This window comes from Myiozetetes cayanensis, unplaced genomic scaffold, assembly GCF_022539395.1.
Source record: "Myiozetetes cayanensis isolate MyiCay16 unplaced genomic scaffold, myiCay2020 scf12, whole genome shotgun sequence".
Lineage (NCBI taxonomy): Eukaryota > Metazoa > Chordata > Aves > Passeriformes > Tyrannidae > Myiozetetes > Myiozetetes cayanensis.
Genome location: NW_026086826.1, coordinates 20,596,285 through 20,612,379, shown reverse-complemented (window position 1 = coordinate 20,612,379; position 16,095 = coordinate 20,596,285). Strand labels below are relative to the sequence as shown.

At 42.6% G+C, this 16,095-nt stretch overlaps 1 protein-coding gene across 10 annotated transcripts in view; it reads right to left on the bottom strand.

The window, feature by feature from the left end:
• The window catches only part of NTNG1 (netrin G1), a 148,130-nt gene extending 132,367 nt beyond the window's left edge, over positions 1-15,763 (bottom strand). For 3 of the 10 annotated variants that reach the window (XM_050306690.1, XM_050306693.1, XM_050306691.1), the window contains exons 1-2: positions 14,481-15,025; positions 8,800-9,499 (exon numbers count right to left, since the gene is read on the bottom strand). In XM_050306690.1, the coding sequence (XP_050162647.1) occupies positions 8,800-9,045 (246 nt within the window). In that variant the 5' untranslated portion in view covers positions 9,046-9,499; positions 14,481-15,025. Of the gene's footprint in view, positions 1-8,799; positions 9,500-14,437; positions 14,455-14,480; positions 15,027-15,614 lie in introns of those variants that run through there. The other 7 variants (XM_050306685.1, XM_050306692.1, XM_050306686.1 and 4 more) reach the window with 6 other exon arrangements.
• Between the last annotated feature and the right edge of the window lie 332 nt (positions 15,764-16,095).

Here is a 16,095-nt window from a genome sequence, read left to right as displayed (position 1 = left end):
GCAGGTGTGTAGCTGGTAAAAATCAAATTGATGAGCTAAAATGTGGCTCTTGACAGTTTTACAGATAAAAATCTAAAATGCACCAAGATGTTGGAAGACGCAGTAGGTACATGTAAGAAAATGCTCCTTTCATCATAATGGTGTCTTCTTTTAAAGGTTTTACAACTACTTGGCTATAAAAATTCTCTCTGGGATGAAGCCTGACATAAAATATCCCTGATATAGTACAATTTTTTGCTTGTAGTAAACATAGTTAAAATTCATTTGCCTCCTTTTGTTTCCTCTCCTTTTTTATTCCTAAACTCCATATAGACAATCTGTGTAAAGAACTAGAAGATAAGAAATTAAACCATTTTCCAGAAAATACAACACGGCAAACATCAAAGATACATGAAATCACTTATGCACGTTGCCAAGTCAGCTCAATGCCAAGGATTTTCATGTCCCTAGCTATATTTGTACTTGTAGATCAAGATGATGTCACTGCAAGTGACCTGTGAAAACATAAACTTCCATACTTAAAATGTGTATCAACAGTCATTGTTTCTACAAGTAAACTGGATATAGAACTACTTCTTACTTTTTCAGCTAGGGAGATTAGCATTCCAGTGTACACAGGGATCTGTATCTCAGCAGTCAATGATCTGCATAGTATCTGGGATTATATTTTACTTTTCAGATTCACCTAGTACTCATAGGCCTTGAAAAAAGTAGAAAAATATCTGGTTTAATCTCTCACCTGGTTTTAGCTACTCTTAAATAGCTATGTTGTTTTATGTATCAGAAGTGTCAGCTTTGGCAAAACAGTATCGGTATTGTACTAAAAAAAAACAACCAACCAACCGTCAGTGGTACTCATACTAAAACCAGCAAATTCAGCCCTTTCTAAACTCCATGGATAAAAACAAATCACAGGTTTTCATCCTTGCATAAGGAGGTGGATAATTTCCATACTCTGTCAACAGGGACTGCTAGTGCTTATCGGTATGTCTCCCCCTCCGCTCCCCAGAACGGATGAAAGACCATGATTATTGTCTCAGCTTGTTAATTTAACTTTTCTTGAATGAATGAAGGTGACTTGGGCTGTATATGGAACTGGATGCTTTATAAGTAATGCCAATCTCTAAATGTTAAAATCATTACTTGATATTCAACTTACTGACTTCTGCCTTCTCAGAGGACTCTGGGCAGCTCACTAACCAAACCTAGCCAGTTGTCCTGATGGACACTAGGTTTGTGGAACTGTCGGCTGAGTTCACTTGGCTTTGTTTCAACTAAGATGCTTACACATGGAAATTTTAATATATGGAATGCCTCAGGAACATGCATTTGGTTTCCAGTGATTTTTAGCTGTTACAAAGTACAAGCTCTGCAAGAAAGAAACATGAAACTCTGGGGTTTAGAGACATAGAGGTACTAAATGAAAAAGGAAAAACATGTTTATGCAGAAAATTTGGACAAAACTGAGCAGCATAAAACTATTTCTGCTCAGTTCTGCCAAGTAAATCCAAAATTCACACTCTGAGACTTGTCCATCACAGCAGGAAGAAATATAATATCACACTCCTTGTACACTGTCCTCAAAATAAGACAGCAGCCTGGAAAGCCTAAGGCTGCACAGCTCACTTGGGGCCACAGGACATCGTGCCCCTGACTAAAATGTGCGAAAGCAAACTGGCTGATTCCAGTGAGGGGGGTGATCCTGCACCACTGCTCCTCGGGCTGACTGTGTGACACCAGCAGGTTAGAAACCAAAGGTCACTCTGTTGAAAGGAGGATTTACCACCTTGGAAAAATTCTCAGTTCAGGGTTTTTAGCAGAGTAGAAATGGGGGTCACTCGGTGCTGCCTCCCCTGAGCCCGGGAGGGATGCGCTGTCCTGCCCGGATGGGGACCACCAGTCCGGATGCTGCTTTACTGCATTGGCTCTGCACCCCAACAAATCTCGTTAGGAGTCTCCCTGCAGGGAGCCACAAGCTCGAGATCACCTCTGCCCCATCAGAAGCGGTTCACATTACAATAGGTTGCTAGTAAAGATTTTATTTATAAAGTAGTATTGTTTTACTGCAGAAGATGGCACTAAAGGTGTCGCTGAGAGGACATTTCTTGTCCAGCTGTACTGACAGCAAGCCATTCAGATTCCCCATGGATGTGTGGGTATTCATTTTATAGGGCAAGTTTTTTATTTCTTCATAATATTGGTGTTGCTGGTTCCACAACCAAACAAGGCCAAAAACCCAAGCGCCCGAAGTACTTGAGCAGCTCCCCCAGATACCCACCTCGTGTTTTGGGGGCCAGAGAAGGAGGGAAGTAGTGGGGTCAGCTCAGATATTTGTAAGAACCTCATCCACAGAGCCACAATTTCACCCAGAGCTGCTCCTTGCTTTTTAACATCAATTGTTATTAAAATAAGCTAAATTCAAGTTGTGGGGGGGGGGAACAAAATAGAAGACCAAGTACCAAATGAAATAAAGGCAACATTAGAAAATGCTTAACAGCTGCTTTTACAAAGTGTATTTATAAAATATACGTCTCCTTAAAAGGATGCACTTGTACACATACTGGTGACATGCTTTAAAACTCTGCAACTGAAAATATGTAGAAGCCCTTGACTTTGTTTAAGAACTCTGTTTTAGCCCCAAATATATATTTTTAACAACCTAAGTACTTTGTGGGAATGCTTTTGCTTTGTTTAAGGCTTGAAAACATTCCAGTACCCAAAGCATAACTGAGAAGAAAAAAAAAAGGCAACTGGCCAGAGTGTTGTTAATGATTTACTGAGGAATCTTGATGTGTGATAGTGAATAAAATGCAAACCTGTTTTACTGCCAATCCTCAGTTTTGATTTAGGAGCAATTATTAATTTTTAGATTGCTTCCAGTTGGAAGAAAACAGAGATTTTTACAAAGCTATTTTTTCATTTCTGCTGTTGTTAAGTATATCTAATTTTTTTTTTTTTTTTTAGCTTTTATGAAACCAAGAGATCCTTTCCCACGAGGACCGAGGCGCCTTTGAAGTGTCTGCAGCAGCTGCTGCCGAAGGCACAGGTAGGATGTCGTGTCCGCGCTGAGCAGTGGGAGGGAGCTGGGGGGGACGGCAGGAGCAGAGGGCACGGTCTGTGCTTCTCGTGTGCTTCTCACTTGCCTCTCGTCCTGACAGTGGCTCTGAGGCTGGTACCTACGGAGCTAAGTGGTGCTTTGATGGGAACAGACACATCAGTGGGGTGGCTGAGGTGTCCTGCCCTACACATGGGACAGGGTAAGGGGTTGTAGCTCACCATTCAAGTCTCAGGGTATTAGAAATGAAATGAAATATTCAGGAATTTAAGAGGAAACACCAAAATAAAAACTCTGCTCCCCGAAGGATAAGGTTCTTTCCTGCGATGACAAAGCAACACTTGTAATAACCACACGTGCTCAAACAGAATTCAAACTAGATGAATGCAGGTGCTGCAAATAAAGTCTACAATAACTTTGAGCTGTACATACTTTAAAAATATACAACCATGAAAATCCACTTTAAACAAGACAGTAGCAATAGCCTCCTCTTTAACTCCCTGTTCCCATTCTACCCTGTGCTATCTAATAAGATTACACAGAATAAAAATGAAGGATTGTATATTCTTATTCAGCCCATAAAAGAAAAAAGCTTTTTCCTTAACAGCATCTCTTAATGATATTGCTCAACACTGTTTTAAAATGTCTTTCTCGAGAATGCATGTATGCATGCCAAAATGCTTCCAAAACCAATTTTTATTTCACATTTTGATTTATACATTACTCAGAAGAGTATCTGTTCATTTAATTATTTCAGTAAACATAATAATGGTATCACTAACTATGCTACACAGTATTTTCCCTTTTTTAAGGAGTATGAGCTTACTTGTAATTAAAGGAATGCTATATTAATGATGCCGAAAGTCTCAGAGGGAAAAATTTAATGTCCACCTCATAATATTATGCCAGAATTACATGAGCAGAAGACTTTTTAATAATCTTTGTTTCTTAATTTAGTTTTGATTGGCTATGAAATACAGAGTAGCACTCAAGGGCTCAAATTTCTACCGTCATCAGCATTTCTGCTCTCTAAATTGTACAAATGCTCAGGACTCCCATCTGCAGGCTTCTTTTCAAGCTTCTGTTTAACCTATGAAGGAAATTAGCTGCAGGCAACTATAATTGATGATAATTTCATCATTTTTTTAGCCCTTGGGATGTGGGATGGTGTTACAATTTTCTGTTTGGGTTTAGACCTAGCTATTGTATTTTTATGTTGCCATTTGAACCGCAAACACAAATGTCGGTAACATAAATTCGTCTCTAGTTTGCAAATTACAGCAATAGCCACTAGGAGTCTCCTGGTTAAATTCATGATGAATTTGCACACTGATGCTGGCTAAGGTCTGAATGCAAACATCATGCTAAAGGCTGGATTTCAGCAAAGGGAGCTAGTCCATGTGCAGGTGTGACTGGGGTGATTGGACCCCTGAGCTGTGAGTAGCATCATGGGGTTCCTGATCCCTTTTACCAGTTGTATAGACAGCAAATGCCTTAGAAATAAAGAAACCAGAGGCCATCTACATGCTGTTCTTGTAGGGCCAAAGATGGTGACAGTCATGAGAAGTCAGATTTGTTTCTTTTTATGACTGCATAGAGTATTGTGGAATTTTAACAGGTGATAACAGAAAGGGAAGTAGATTTCACCGTTAGTTTCTCACAGGTATTTAAAGCAGATTTGTTTTGTAAACTGAAATGCTGCAAGCCGCAAGAACTAGCACCACTAAGTACTTTAAAATTTGCTTACAGTATCTCTGCAGTGTGAATCCCTCAGTTCTGAAAATGTAAATAGCTTCTTTCTCTTTTCTCTTCTCCTTCCTCTTCCTTCCCTCTCCTCCTAGGCCAACTAAACGCAAGTGTATGGTGCTAGACACACTCTTAGCAATGCCAAGTGCTCAAAGTTCATGAATTACAGAACCTGCAGGAACGGTCACACTGGCTCAAACATTGTGACTGACAAAAGATGGCCAAATTTCCTCGGAAGAATACCACATAAAGCAGACATGCACCGTCTGCCAGCATTTGTGCCTCACTCTAAACAACTAAAAATTGCTTTAAAATGTACAGGGAAGCGAGAGGTGACCAGTCAACCCTTTCCACAGGGAGCTGGTTATGCTGGCAGGAGGAATACTGCTTATTGTGCTAGGATGCTGTCACGTCCTCCTTACAGACATGTGCAACTCCATGTCTGTATACTGTTCACTGCTCTTAGCAGTGAACCACTTATTTGTTTATAAGTTTCTTTCATGCATCTCTTCTCTTGAGCTAAATCCTTTCCAAGCCGTAAAAATCCTGAGTGATTTTAAATACGATGAGATTTTAAACAAATAGTAATTTGGAGGGCTATTTATTTGGCTTCTGCTTTTTGAGCTTCTTGGTTTCATTTCCAAACTTTTCCCTGCAACCAGAAGGACTAAGCAAATAAAGATGATGTTTTTAAACGAAAGCTGAGAATCTCACATAATCATAGGACTCCAGGGGCTTGGGGTTTCAGAATAATCTCAAGAGCTGTCAGTACTGAATGTCACCAGAGACTTTAATGTAATTCTGAGAACAGATGCATAAAAGCAACTGCGGGGTAGTTTTCCTGCTCCATGCTCCCCATAGTACCTACAAATGCTTTTCTGGAGGGACAACCCATAGGTACCTGCAAGTGGTGAGCTACCATGTGCTGGGTTTAGATGCCAACTAGGAGTGGTGAATTTTGCAACAAATCTACATATGCAAAACCCTGTTATTCGGTCTGTAAACTCAACAAGCTCATTAAGTAAAAATTCATAATGGACTGGGAGGATCATCTAATTCCATGGGGAATACGCAGAAATAAGTAGGAGGCAAATTTACCTGCCCATCTCCTCTACTGTATTGTATGCTTGTGCACATTGCAACACATGACTGCATTGTGTGTAATTGCAGATTACTATCATCTCCCTCTCGCAGACTGCCTTAGATTCTACCATCATCTCCCAGCAGGACTTGGATGAACCTCTCAGTCTGGTTTGTTTCAAGGATATAATCTATCTACACCGAAAGCTGACAGAGACTCAACAGCGAATACCTTAGTCCATGTAGTCTGTGGTGAAGAGAAAGCCTGATATGGAAATAAAACAGAAGGCTGCCTTCAACCTTATCATCCAGCAGAAGCAGACTTGGCTGTTTGCTACCCTTGCTTATTGTTATAATTACCAGAAAGGATCCTGACCTTCTCCAAGTCAGTGTTAACTTGACTTCAATAACAACACAGTGGTACAGGTTTAGCAGGCAAATATCCAGTACTCACAACAAAAAACCCCAAGCATTTGTGTAAGTCAGTTTGGCACTTCACCATGCTGAAAAGAAACCTTTGCATCTCTGTCACTTCAAATTTGGGATTTTTTAGCACAAGAACACGCCTAACATGAAAGCACTCTTTTTTCCCACTGCCCACCTTCTCCAAGTATGTCAATGCTATCTTCCTAACTCATTTTCTAAAGCTAAAAATGAACACAAAAATAAAAGATCTCCTAAAAAATGCCAAAGGCATATGTAAAAGCTCATTTTGAAGGAAATGTCCAATTCCTACATGGAGCTATAATGCAGATAGCCATGAAGCATTTTTAGGGACTCTGCTGTGGCCATGGACAGTACCTTGGGAATATCAAATATTTCTGTCATTTTCCTAATGTTTCAAGAAAGCCAAGCCATTACCAGTGTGTATCTAAATATAGTGTGTATATACAGTATACAGCTATATTGGAAACAAATGCAAGGGTTTATGATGTAGGAGTCAGTCACTCTAAACTCACGTCACTAAATGCACACCCTCATTGTGCGTGCTCTCTCTCCCTCTCCTCTGGTAGTTTCTCTTTCTCTACTTTTCCTGTGAGGATTCTTGTGCATCTTCTGCACCTCACAGGCTTAAGCTGGGAGGGAGCTACAGCTGTAACCTCAGGTCATTCCCAAGCAAACTTTCATCCCACATCGTGACCTTGCAAGGTCAAATGTTTTCAGGAGAAGTCCTGGCACCATTTTTAATACTTAATCAAAATGTCTTTTGTTTGGTTGGTTCTTTTATGTTTAAAATCACTGTTCTAACTAGAGAATGGACTGATAACAAAGGCCTTCAGAAACCTAAAGAATTACTTAAGAGAGGAATTGTTGCAATGTTTATCTGCACTAAAAGAAAGAAACAAGCTTTGCTGGACAGTTTTGGTGGTTTTTTTTCATTAGAATAACAACTTTTCATATTACATGATGAGTTTAGTAAACATCATGGAGGGCTAAATCACAGCTATTATTACTCAGAGGGAGAAAATATATTTCAAGATTAAGAAAAAAGAAAAGATGATATTATGTGGGGCACATGGCTTTTATTTGTTTTTAAACAGTGGCTGCTTGAAAGTGCTTGGAGGTTTAGAGTGTCAAAGCCATGTCAGCAGAGATGGATTAGTGGGCAGAGAGCAAGTGGTGCAGTCAAAGGTTCATAGTGAATGTAATTTATTCATGTAGCTCAGCAATTTATCACGTGGCTATTACCATAATGTATGTGGGAAGCAGCTGCACGCGTGCAAATAATGCCCTAAATGGATGTGTGGTTGGATCCGAACTCCTCACAGAACAGTAGTGGTGGAAAATGATGCCACAAGGCATTTAAAAGCAAATTTCCTTCCTGCGGGGATGCTGTCACCCAGCAATGATGATTTGTACACAGGCAAATAGGTATCTTGTAGACTCTTCTCAGTTATCATAACATCACTTACCAGAACTCATTGGTTTTTCAAATCTAAATTATGTAGGTAATGTAATGTAGGTTTCTGGTGCTGTATTAACAGATCTAAGTACATATGCTTTGTATCTCAAACTCATATTTTCTAGTCAAAGAACACTGTATTTTACACTCAATATTTAATAGAAATATTCAGTGGCAAATAAAATGAATCCTTCAAGTTTGCGAGGAGAAAGAATTTGAAGATCTCCTTTAACTCAAATGACCTCTCACAGCATGATTTATCAAACACTTGGGAGCAGCACAGCTGTAAAAGATTGATATACATATATAGAGACAGCATGTGTCTGGTTTCTCATACCTGTACAATCATTTACCACGCCAAACATATCCAAATCCGGTCCCAAATTTTAGGACCACCTAAAATAAGGAGCTTGACTTTGGTCTCTTTTAGTTTGCTGGAATGCCTACAGTTTCGGTTAAGAAGAAAGCTGTGAGTAGATGGTGGAGCTGGCCCCCACTTGCAGGGGTTTTTTGCTGCATTGTTCACGTGCACAGGTATGGACCTGCTGCGTGGGGTAGCTGGAGAAACTACTAGCTCAGCTCCTACCATCACTTTTAAGCTTCAGCAATTTTCAGTTGGTCTCATTGTTTGGAAATTATGCTTAATTATACCATGCTATGATGCTTTAAACTGATTGCATTGGAATAAGTTCACTCAAGTCATTCTTGATCCAGGCAAAGACCACCCCAGTTATGGGTTAGCGCTCTAGGAGTTTTATGCTGCTTTTGATACATTAAAAGTTGACCTAGAGAGACACTGAATTCAGGCAAAGTCAAGGTAGGTACTCGTAAGCAGAACATCTCATTGCCCAGCTTAATGTACCACTCAGCATTTTGTTCAGCAGAACTTTTCACATTTTGGAATATGATGCAGATTTTCTTGGATAATTTCATGTGTGCTCTGGGGCTTCCATTTTGAAGCCATTTATCACAAATATACACCCACTAATTATGCAAAACAAAAAGCTTGCCTTACCATTGCACAGAAGGTCTCAGGAGGATCTCCACACGTTATGTCTGGGGGATCCAGAGTCACTTTTACGTATTTGATCATGTCTCTGGCTTCTGGCTGGCAGGCCATGTAATCCCACACTTTTCCTTCTTCTGTGTAAATCTGAGTCTTACACACGTCATAGTGTCCCCACACAGAAGGGTAGTGCTGCATCATGGAGGACACAGTAACCCAGAGGGCGTGAAGTGACAGGAATCTTGACAAATACATTTCTAAATCCTTTTATGTCACCGTCGCAAGGATGCTTAGTGCTGGCTTATGTGCGGTCTATAGATTATACGTACATACACATGTATATATTTATAAAATAGATTCCAACTCAAACGTGAAGCATTAGGATAGGACGTTTATTTCACTATGTTAAAGACTTTGGTAGAAGCCACCCAGGCCCTGATGACAGCCTTTCACAGCAATGCAGCGCTTGTCCTTTGTCTTATAACTTATCTGTCAGGCTTCTTGTAAAAGATGTCCAATAGCAGATAATAATTTGTGAAGTTGCAGGTCTTCAGCTACACTGTCGATAACCCTGAGTGATCCTCCGTGTTCAGGGCTCGCAGGGGATGCCCAGACACACTGATAAATCAGTATCCGAAGCAAAAGGATGAGTGTCTACAGGCTGGTGTCTGTTTCCCATCAATCATTCTTTTCTTCTGGCACCAGCACCCTTTTGGAAACAATAAAAATTAGAGTTATTGTCCAGGAATCAATGCATTACAAAATATACGATACGTTGACATTTTGGAGGTTTGATACAATATAAAGTAAATGGGTATAATATGGATAACCTTTACTGTGGGTGCTGTGCTAGAATGAACAAACTACCAAAATCATTCACGGTAAAAAGTATTTTGACATGAAAGGTTTAACTCTACTCCAACAAAGACAAATTTATAATGTTCCAGGTGATTTAGAGGTTCCTGCTTCAGGAACTGTATTTTCACCCTAGCAAAACGGGAGAGCAAATTACTGCACTCAACCATTGCCCAGATGGTGCAGGCAGGCAGGGGAGCAGGCAGCCCAGCATTGTGGGGCAGCAGCAGGAAGGTTCTTTTTTTAAAGTGACACAGAGGTGCTAGTATTTTCTTGGCCAAAGGACCTCAGAGAGCTCCAAAAAGCCTTACACATTCCTTAGATTATTATTATTTTTTTTTAAGAATAACAAAAATACGTAAAGTACAAATCAATTTCCTTGAAATTTCTCATTTGCTTTGGAAGAGCTTTGCTCCTTTTTTTTTTCCTTTGAATTGTGATTTACTGAGCATGCTGATGACAAACTACTGATAAAGATAATCGTTTATTTGTAGCTTATTATAGGGATGCTTTTCCCCTCTTATTTTCTTAGGTTTGAGTGTGCCTGTACCTGAGTACTCAGCAATTATTTCAAAGCAGATATATGCCCTTTCCTGTCTTCAGAAAACAAATAGAAATCCTCTCAGTTTGTAGCACCTCAGTCACACTATTACAGGTATAAAATGCTATATACAACTATCTAACTATATACTAACTAAATACTATATACTATAGCTATATACTAACTATATAATGCTATCATGACATATTAAAATATATATTTGTTAAAAAATACAAATGATGTACAAGGGAAATGGCAAAGACAGAGTAAGCACCCTAACATGGACAAGGAAAATCAGGGCTAGGAACTCCAAAGCATTTCCCTCAGCCTGTGCCTGGTGCCAGCCCAGGCCACCCGAGGATGGGCAGCCAGGGCACTGGACTCCTGGCAGGATGAGGATTTCAGCCAACAGCCACAGCACCTCCACAGTTCCTTTGTCTGGATGCTAAAATCTAAGCAAACCCATCAGACAGATGTTAAGCAACAACCGTAAGTCACCTCTTTCTGCAGCCTGTTTCGCTTCCCAGTTCTAAATTATGCCCAATGTCGTGAACCCTCCTATACCTCAAAAACTATGGGAAGCAGTTTGTGACCTGGTAAGCTCCTTAGCACGTCACGTTGGCAGTCTGCATTTTCAAAACTTATCTTCAAAGCTATTCACAAGCCGCCTCCCTATATTTAAATAATGCTTCATCTTAAACTGAGCTAAACTACAGACACCATGAAATGCCAACAGATGGTTGAATTGTGTTTCCATAGCAAAGTAATTTACAATAATTGCCGTATGGACGTAAATGCAATTTTCCATTATACTCATTTTATCAAGTGTTACCATACAACTCTCATGTATTTTATCAGAATACGCGGCAAATATCTGAATTTTCATGCAATAATCATTCTCAATTAGTTCAAACATATTTAAGTGTCAAATCTGAATTTGACACAAAAGCAGAAATATCTAAGACCAAATTAAAATTAAATCTTTTAAAGGAGTACACTGTGTAGTACCATTGTTTTTGTAGGAACCTTAGACTGTAGTTTTTTTGTTTTCAGTGGGAGTGTTCACTTATTGTTTTGGAATTCAGTAATTCAGAGTACACTTTCCATGTCAGTCTAAAGACACCTCATACTCTTCCCCTCTGGTCCTTTCCAATGTATTTTATTATTTCTAAGGGGAAAAAAACTATCCCCAAGACTCCATAGCTTAGAACAGTCATCATAAAAAAGGGAAACAACTACTCTGCTTAAAAAAGGAGCTAAATTATTTTAAATTCATGGCAAATACAATACTCTGTATTGGAGAAGGCTTGGTCATAGCTGGAACAAACAGTAAGTAAATATTTTTTTTGGTGTAGAAATAAGAAGTTATGAGTTTAATTATCCTTAGACTACAATTTTACATATTTAGGCAAAAAAAAGAAAAAAAGTTTGTTTAATATCTTCCTTGCTAGCTCTTCAGTTACCCATAACCTTTTATAACTACTGAGACCCAGATCCACTAATAAACAGGATTGGATAAGACTAAATAATGTGAAGCAAGCCACTACCTTAACACACTGTGCTAAAATACTTCCCATATAACGAATTCTCATTAAAGTAAGCCAGTCATAATGATGGTCGTTACACAGAATTATAGACTATAACATCGATTGAATGTAGTGTACTGACAAGGAAAAAAGTGCAGAGGAGTGCAAGACATCTGAGCATTAAGCAGCTGTAGCAGTGTACAACAGACATTCCTGACAAGAAGCAGCCAATTATAGCTTAAATTTCTGGCATATAACCAGTTCTGATTAATAGTTTTCCATTACATTACAGACATATTATTAATGTATTAAAAATGTCAAGCTTTGGCAAGAACTAGTACGGCATGGCTCAGTTAGTCTGCAATATCTTCTTCTAATGAGCTTCCATTGATACAAAGAGAGATATTGACCAAAGCACATTAAGGATCATGTGCTGAGCGCTGCCGGGTTTTTTCTGATGGAGCTATACAATTTGTCTTGCTTATATTTATTCTTGCAGAGTCACTCACGATATGCATTCTACATTTTGGTGCTCTATTGCTAAGGTATATCTATTTGATTTATTCTGAAAAAAAAAAGGTTTAGGATAACGTTTCTGAAGTTTGCAGCTGTACCCAGTTGTGTAGTCTTAAGCCTCTAGCTGTGGGCAACACAAAGCAATGTGGTTTTTTGTCCCCAGTAATGCCTGTGCATTTGACCTTCCGAAAAGGTAATCAAACAAATCAGGAATAACTAATACCCTGATCCCCTCCACCCTGCAGGGCTTTGCTAGTTGCACACCCTGGGTATTGGGGGGCCATGGAGGTGACAAAGAGGGATCAGCTTCCTTGCTGACTGAGAGCGAGGGAATGGCAAACTGCTGGAAGGACTTTAGCTAATGTATGCAAAGCCTCTAGTGCATAACGCTCCTGGAGATCTCCTTTGTGGAGCAACAGCGGTATGAACTGCAGGACGTTTTGGGCCTTGAACATTCCCATGTGCCACAGCCTCTGCAATATGGAAAACACTGGGAGGCAACGGTGCAGAAGGCCACATCTGCTGCCTCTACATTCCCCTCTGAGCACTGCTCCATCTGGGAAGTGCTGGCTGTTCTGGCCACAGTGAGTATGTCACAGCCGTTTGAGAAAGAACAGCACGCAACTCACCCCCAGACTGAAATCAGCTGTGAGAGAGTTCTGGGCACACCCATCCCTTTCCAGGTGGGGAAGTTGTACCTAGCACAGCATGTGAATTCTACCGATGGAGCACATATCCCCTCCACAGAACAGGTAAAATGTATCTTGGCAGAATCAGTAGCAGTGAAGAACTTCAGATCTCATCAGGTATTGTTAGCAAACACTCCTCCTCTGCCTCCTTCCCTCATAGTGAAAATCCACCCCTTCCCCAGATAACTCCGCACAAACCACATCAGCTGGATGCCTTGCACGAGCTCCCTATCGGGAAGTCACTGTGCAATCCATACGGTTGGGCTCCAGGCCTTCCCCTTTGGCAAACTGCAGGTATGGAGGTAATAGAATAACGAGCCATCACCTCTCACACCGACCGTGCACCCTGCTGCCACACATGAGTAGGAATGAGAGCCAAACCCAGTGATTACAGTGCATGGCAGCCTGAGGAGAACTAGCTAAAATAATGAAGGCATGCAAGGAGTGCTGGCTGTCACCTCCCAACACCGGCAGCTGCAGAACAGATTTTTCCAAAAGGAAACATGTTTCAAGTTTGTATCTCTCACAGCTTCAGCTGATGAATGTATCCAACAAGCCCAAGTAAAATCTCCTTTGTGTCCACTCCGGTTATTAATTATTTAAAGTTAGTTCTAACATAGGACATAATGTGTATTACAAAACAGAACTAACCCTCATGCAACTTACATTTAATAAACCTCAAGTGTTTTATACCATGATACACCTAGGCAAGTTGAGAACCTGGTACATATTCAAACCGACCCCTTTTATAAATGCAAAATCATTCATCTATGCAAAGAAGGAGGGCATCTATATTTAACAATTTAATATACATTATTTCTGTCAATACTTGTATGAAATGCAGCACACTCAAACAATTGCTTTGGTGTCTTCGGACTCAAATGCTGCTCCAAACAAAGTTTATGTTCTATTCTTATCTAGCTTATTTAACTATTTAGCAGAGAAAAATTTCTTTGCCTCAGGAGAAATTTAAAATGTCAATACCTATTGGCTGAAGAAAACAAAATACAGCGTTCTGCTACCAAAAAACTGGGTTTCGGCACTATATTTGAAATACTTCTGGTTTTCCCACGTTATTTTTTGCTGAGTGACACATCATACTACCACTGCTATTACTTGCCAGGTATCATCAGCTGTCAGCATATGGAGTAAATTGCACTTCAGCTATTTAAGTTTTAGAGCCTTAGTATGTAGCTGCTTTTTTCCCTCTAGAATCTTTATAATGGGGGCTTATTGTCTTAAATATTCTCTGTACCTAACAACAATCTGTTTTGAAAGTATTTCCTCTGGGAATTTAAGTTAGCATTTGGAGCAGTTAGCTCCTTTTTTAAAAAAAAAAAAGATTATTTTTATTATTATTATATTATCATATATATATAAATTATATATATACCCTCAATAAGGTAATACATGCTTCTCACACAGTGTATCCAGGGTACAAGGGTACCAAGCTTTCAAGTTAGGGTGTGAACTGGTGACTTTCTGACTGAAAGTTCTTAGCCTCAAAAATGAATGCCTACCGGTCGCTGAATTTGTTCTGTGCTATTGCTATATTTTACATACGTAGCTAGAAAGTTGGTGCTGCTTCTTATCAGTGTCAGAGGGCTGAGGGTCGATGGCAAAGTTCAGAACTCCGTCCGACTATCGCCACTAACTGCTGGAAACTCTCTGGTGATCATTCTTTCAAGGTCCAAAAATATGCCAGAAATCAAAGTTTATTTGTTTTCCACACATGAAACCCAAATGAAAACAAAACGCCCACACAACAACAGCAAAAAAACCCAAACAAATAATAAAAAAAAACAAGCCAGGGGAAGCTCTGCTGTGGTTTTATTCCCTTTGACGGGTTTCCCAGGCCACAGCTGCTCATCCTCAACCGCATTGTCCCTAGGCAAGACAGTGATTTATTCCCTCTTTAAAAGCATCTCCACGGCTTGTTCCACTCACTGTCTCCGATAACATCTCTGCAGAAGTGAGGCTGGCTCCTACCACATCAATTGCGAAATATTGAAAAGTTGATTGCAGAACAATAAAAGTATATTCAGCAGAGGCCAAAACCGCAAATGCACCAACTTTGAGAGTACAAAAGCATCTGTTTTATCGGGTTCAGCCGATCTGCGCTGCTCACCGCCATGCGGGGTTTCTTTGGGGGCTCTGTGTGCATATGAATGTTTAGGAGAGCCGGCTGCAGTTTCCGATGCAAGGGAGCAACTGTTTCCAGGCTGGGTACCAGCGACCTGCCCGCCGCTCCTCTCCGGCGGGGCGATGCCCAGCGCCGCCGCCCCCGCCTTCTGCGCGCCGGGACCGCCGCTCCCCCCGGCCCCGCGCGGCTCAATCCGCGCTGCGGGGCGGGCGCCGCGCGACGGGCGCGCCCCTCCCTCAGGGCTCGCGCTCCTCAGGGCTCTCCCGCCGCCCGCGACCTTCCAAAGCCCGGCCCGGTCCGAGCTCCGGCTCCGGCGGAGGAGGCACCGCGCAGGTACCGCCCCGACCATCCCCGACCATCCCCGACCATCCCCGGCCCCCGCCGCGCTCCGCTCCGCGCGGGCGGCAGGGGGCGCGCGGCCCGCGCCGATCCGCCCTCGGCCGGAGCCCGGCGGGGGGACCCCGCACACACCCCCGGCACACGCACCGGCCCCTCCGCGCCGCGCTGCCCGCCCGCCCCATCGCGCCCCGGGGCGGCAGGCGGGCGGTACTCACCCTGCGGGCTCGGGCTGCCCGAGCCTCACCGCGGGGCGGCGCGGAGCCGCCGCGGCGCCGGGACGCGCTGGGGCTCCCTCGGCGGCGGCATGAGGGGCCGCAGGGCGGGCGGGGCGGGGGTGCTCCTCCCCGGCAAAGTTACCGGCGGGTCGCGGCGGGGCTCGGCGGGGCCGCCGCTGGCCCCGGGCACTTGTCGGCGTCGAAGTTTGGCGGGGCGCGGGCGGCGCGCGGCGGGCGGGCGGCCGCACTCCTCCGGCGCTCGGCGGGGCGGCGGGCGGGCGATGCCCGCCGGGGATCCCCGCCCGCCACCGCCGCTCAGGGCGGGGCGGCCCCGCTCGGGGCGCCGGCGGCCGCGGCATGAGGCGCGGGGCGAGCGGAGCGCACCCCTGGCCGGGGCTGCGGTGCGGAGGTCTCGGGCGGCGCGGCCAAACTTCGGGGGGCGGCGGCAGCGCCTCCTCACTTCGGAGCGACCTCCCGCGAC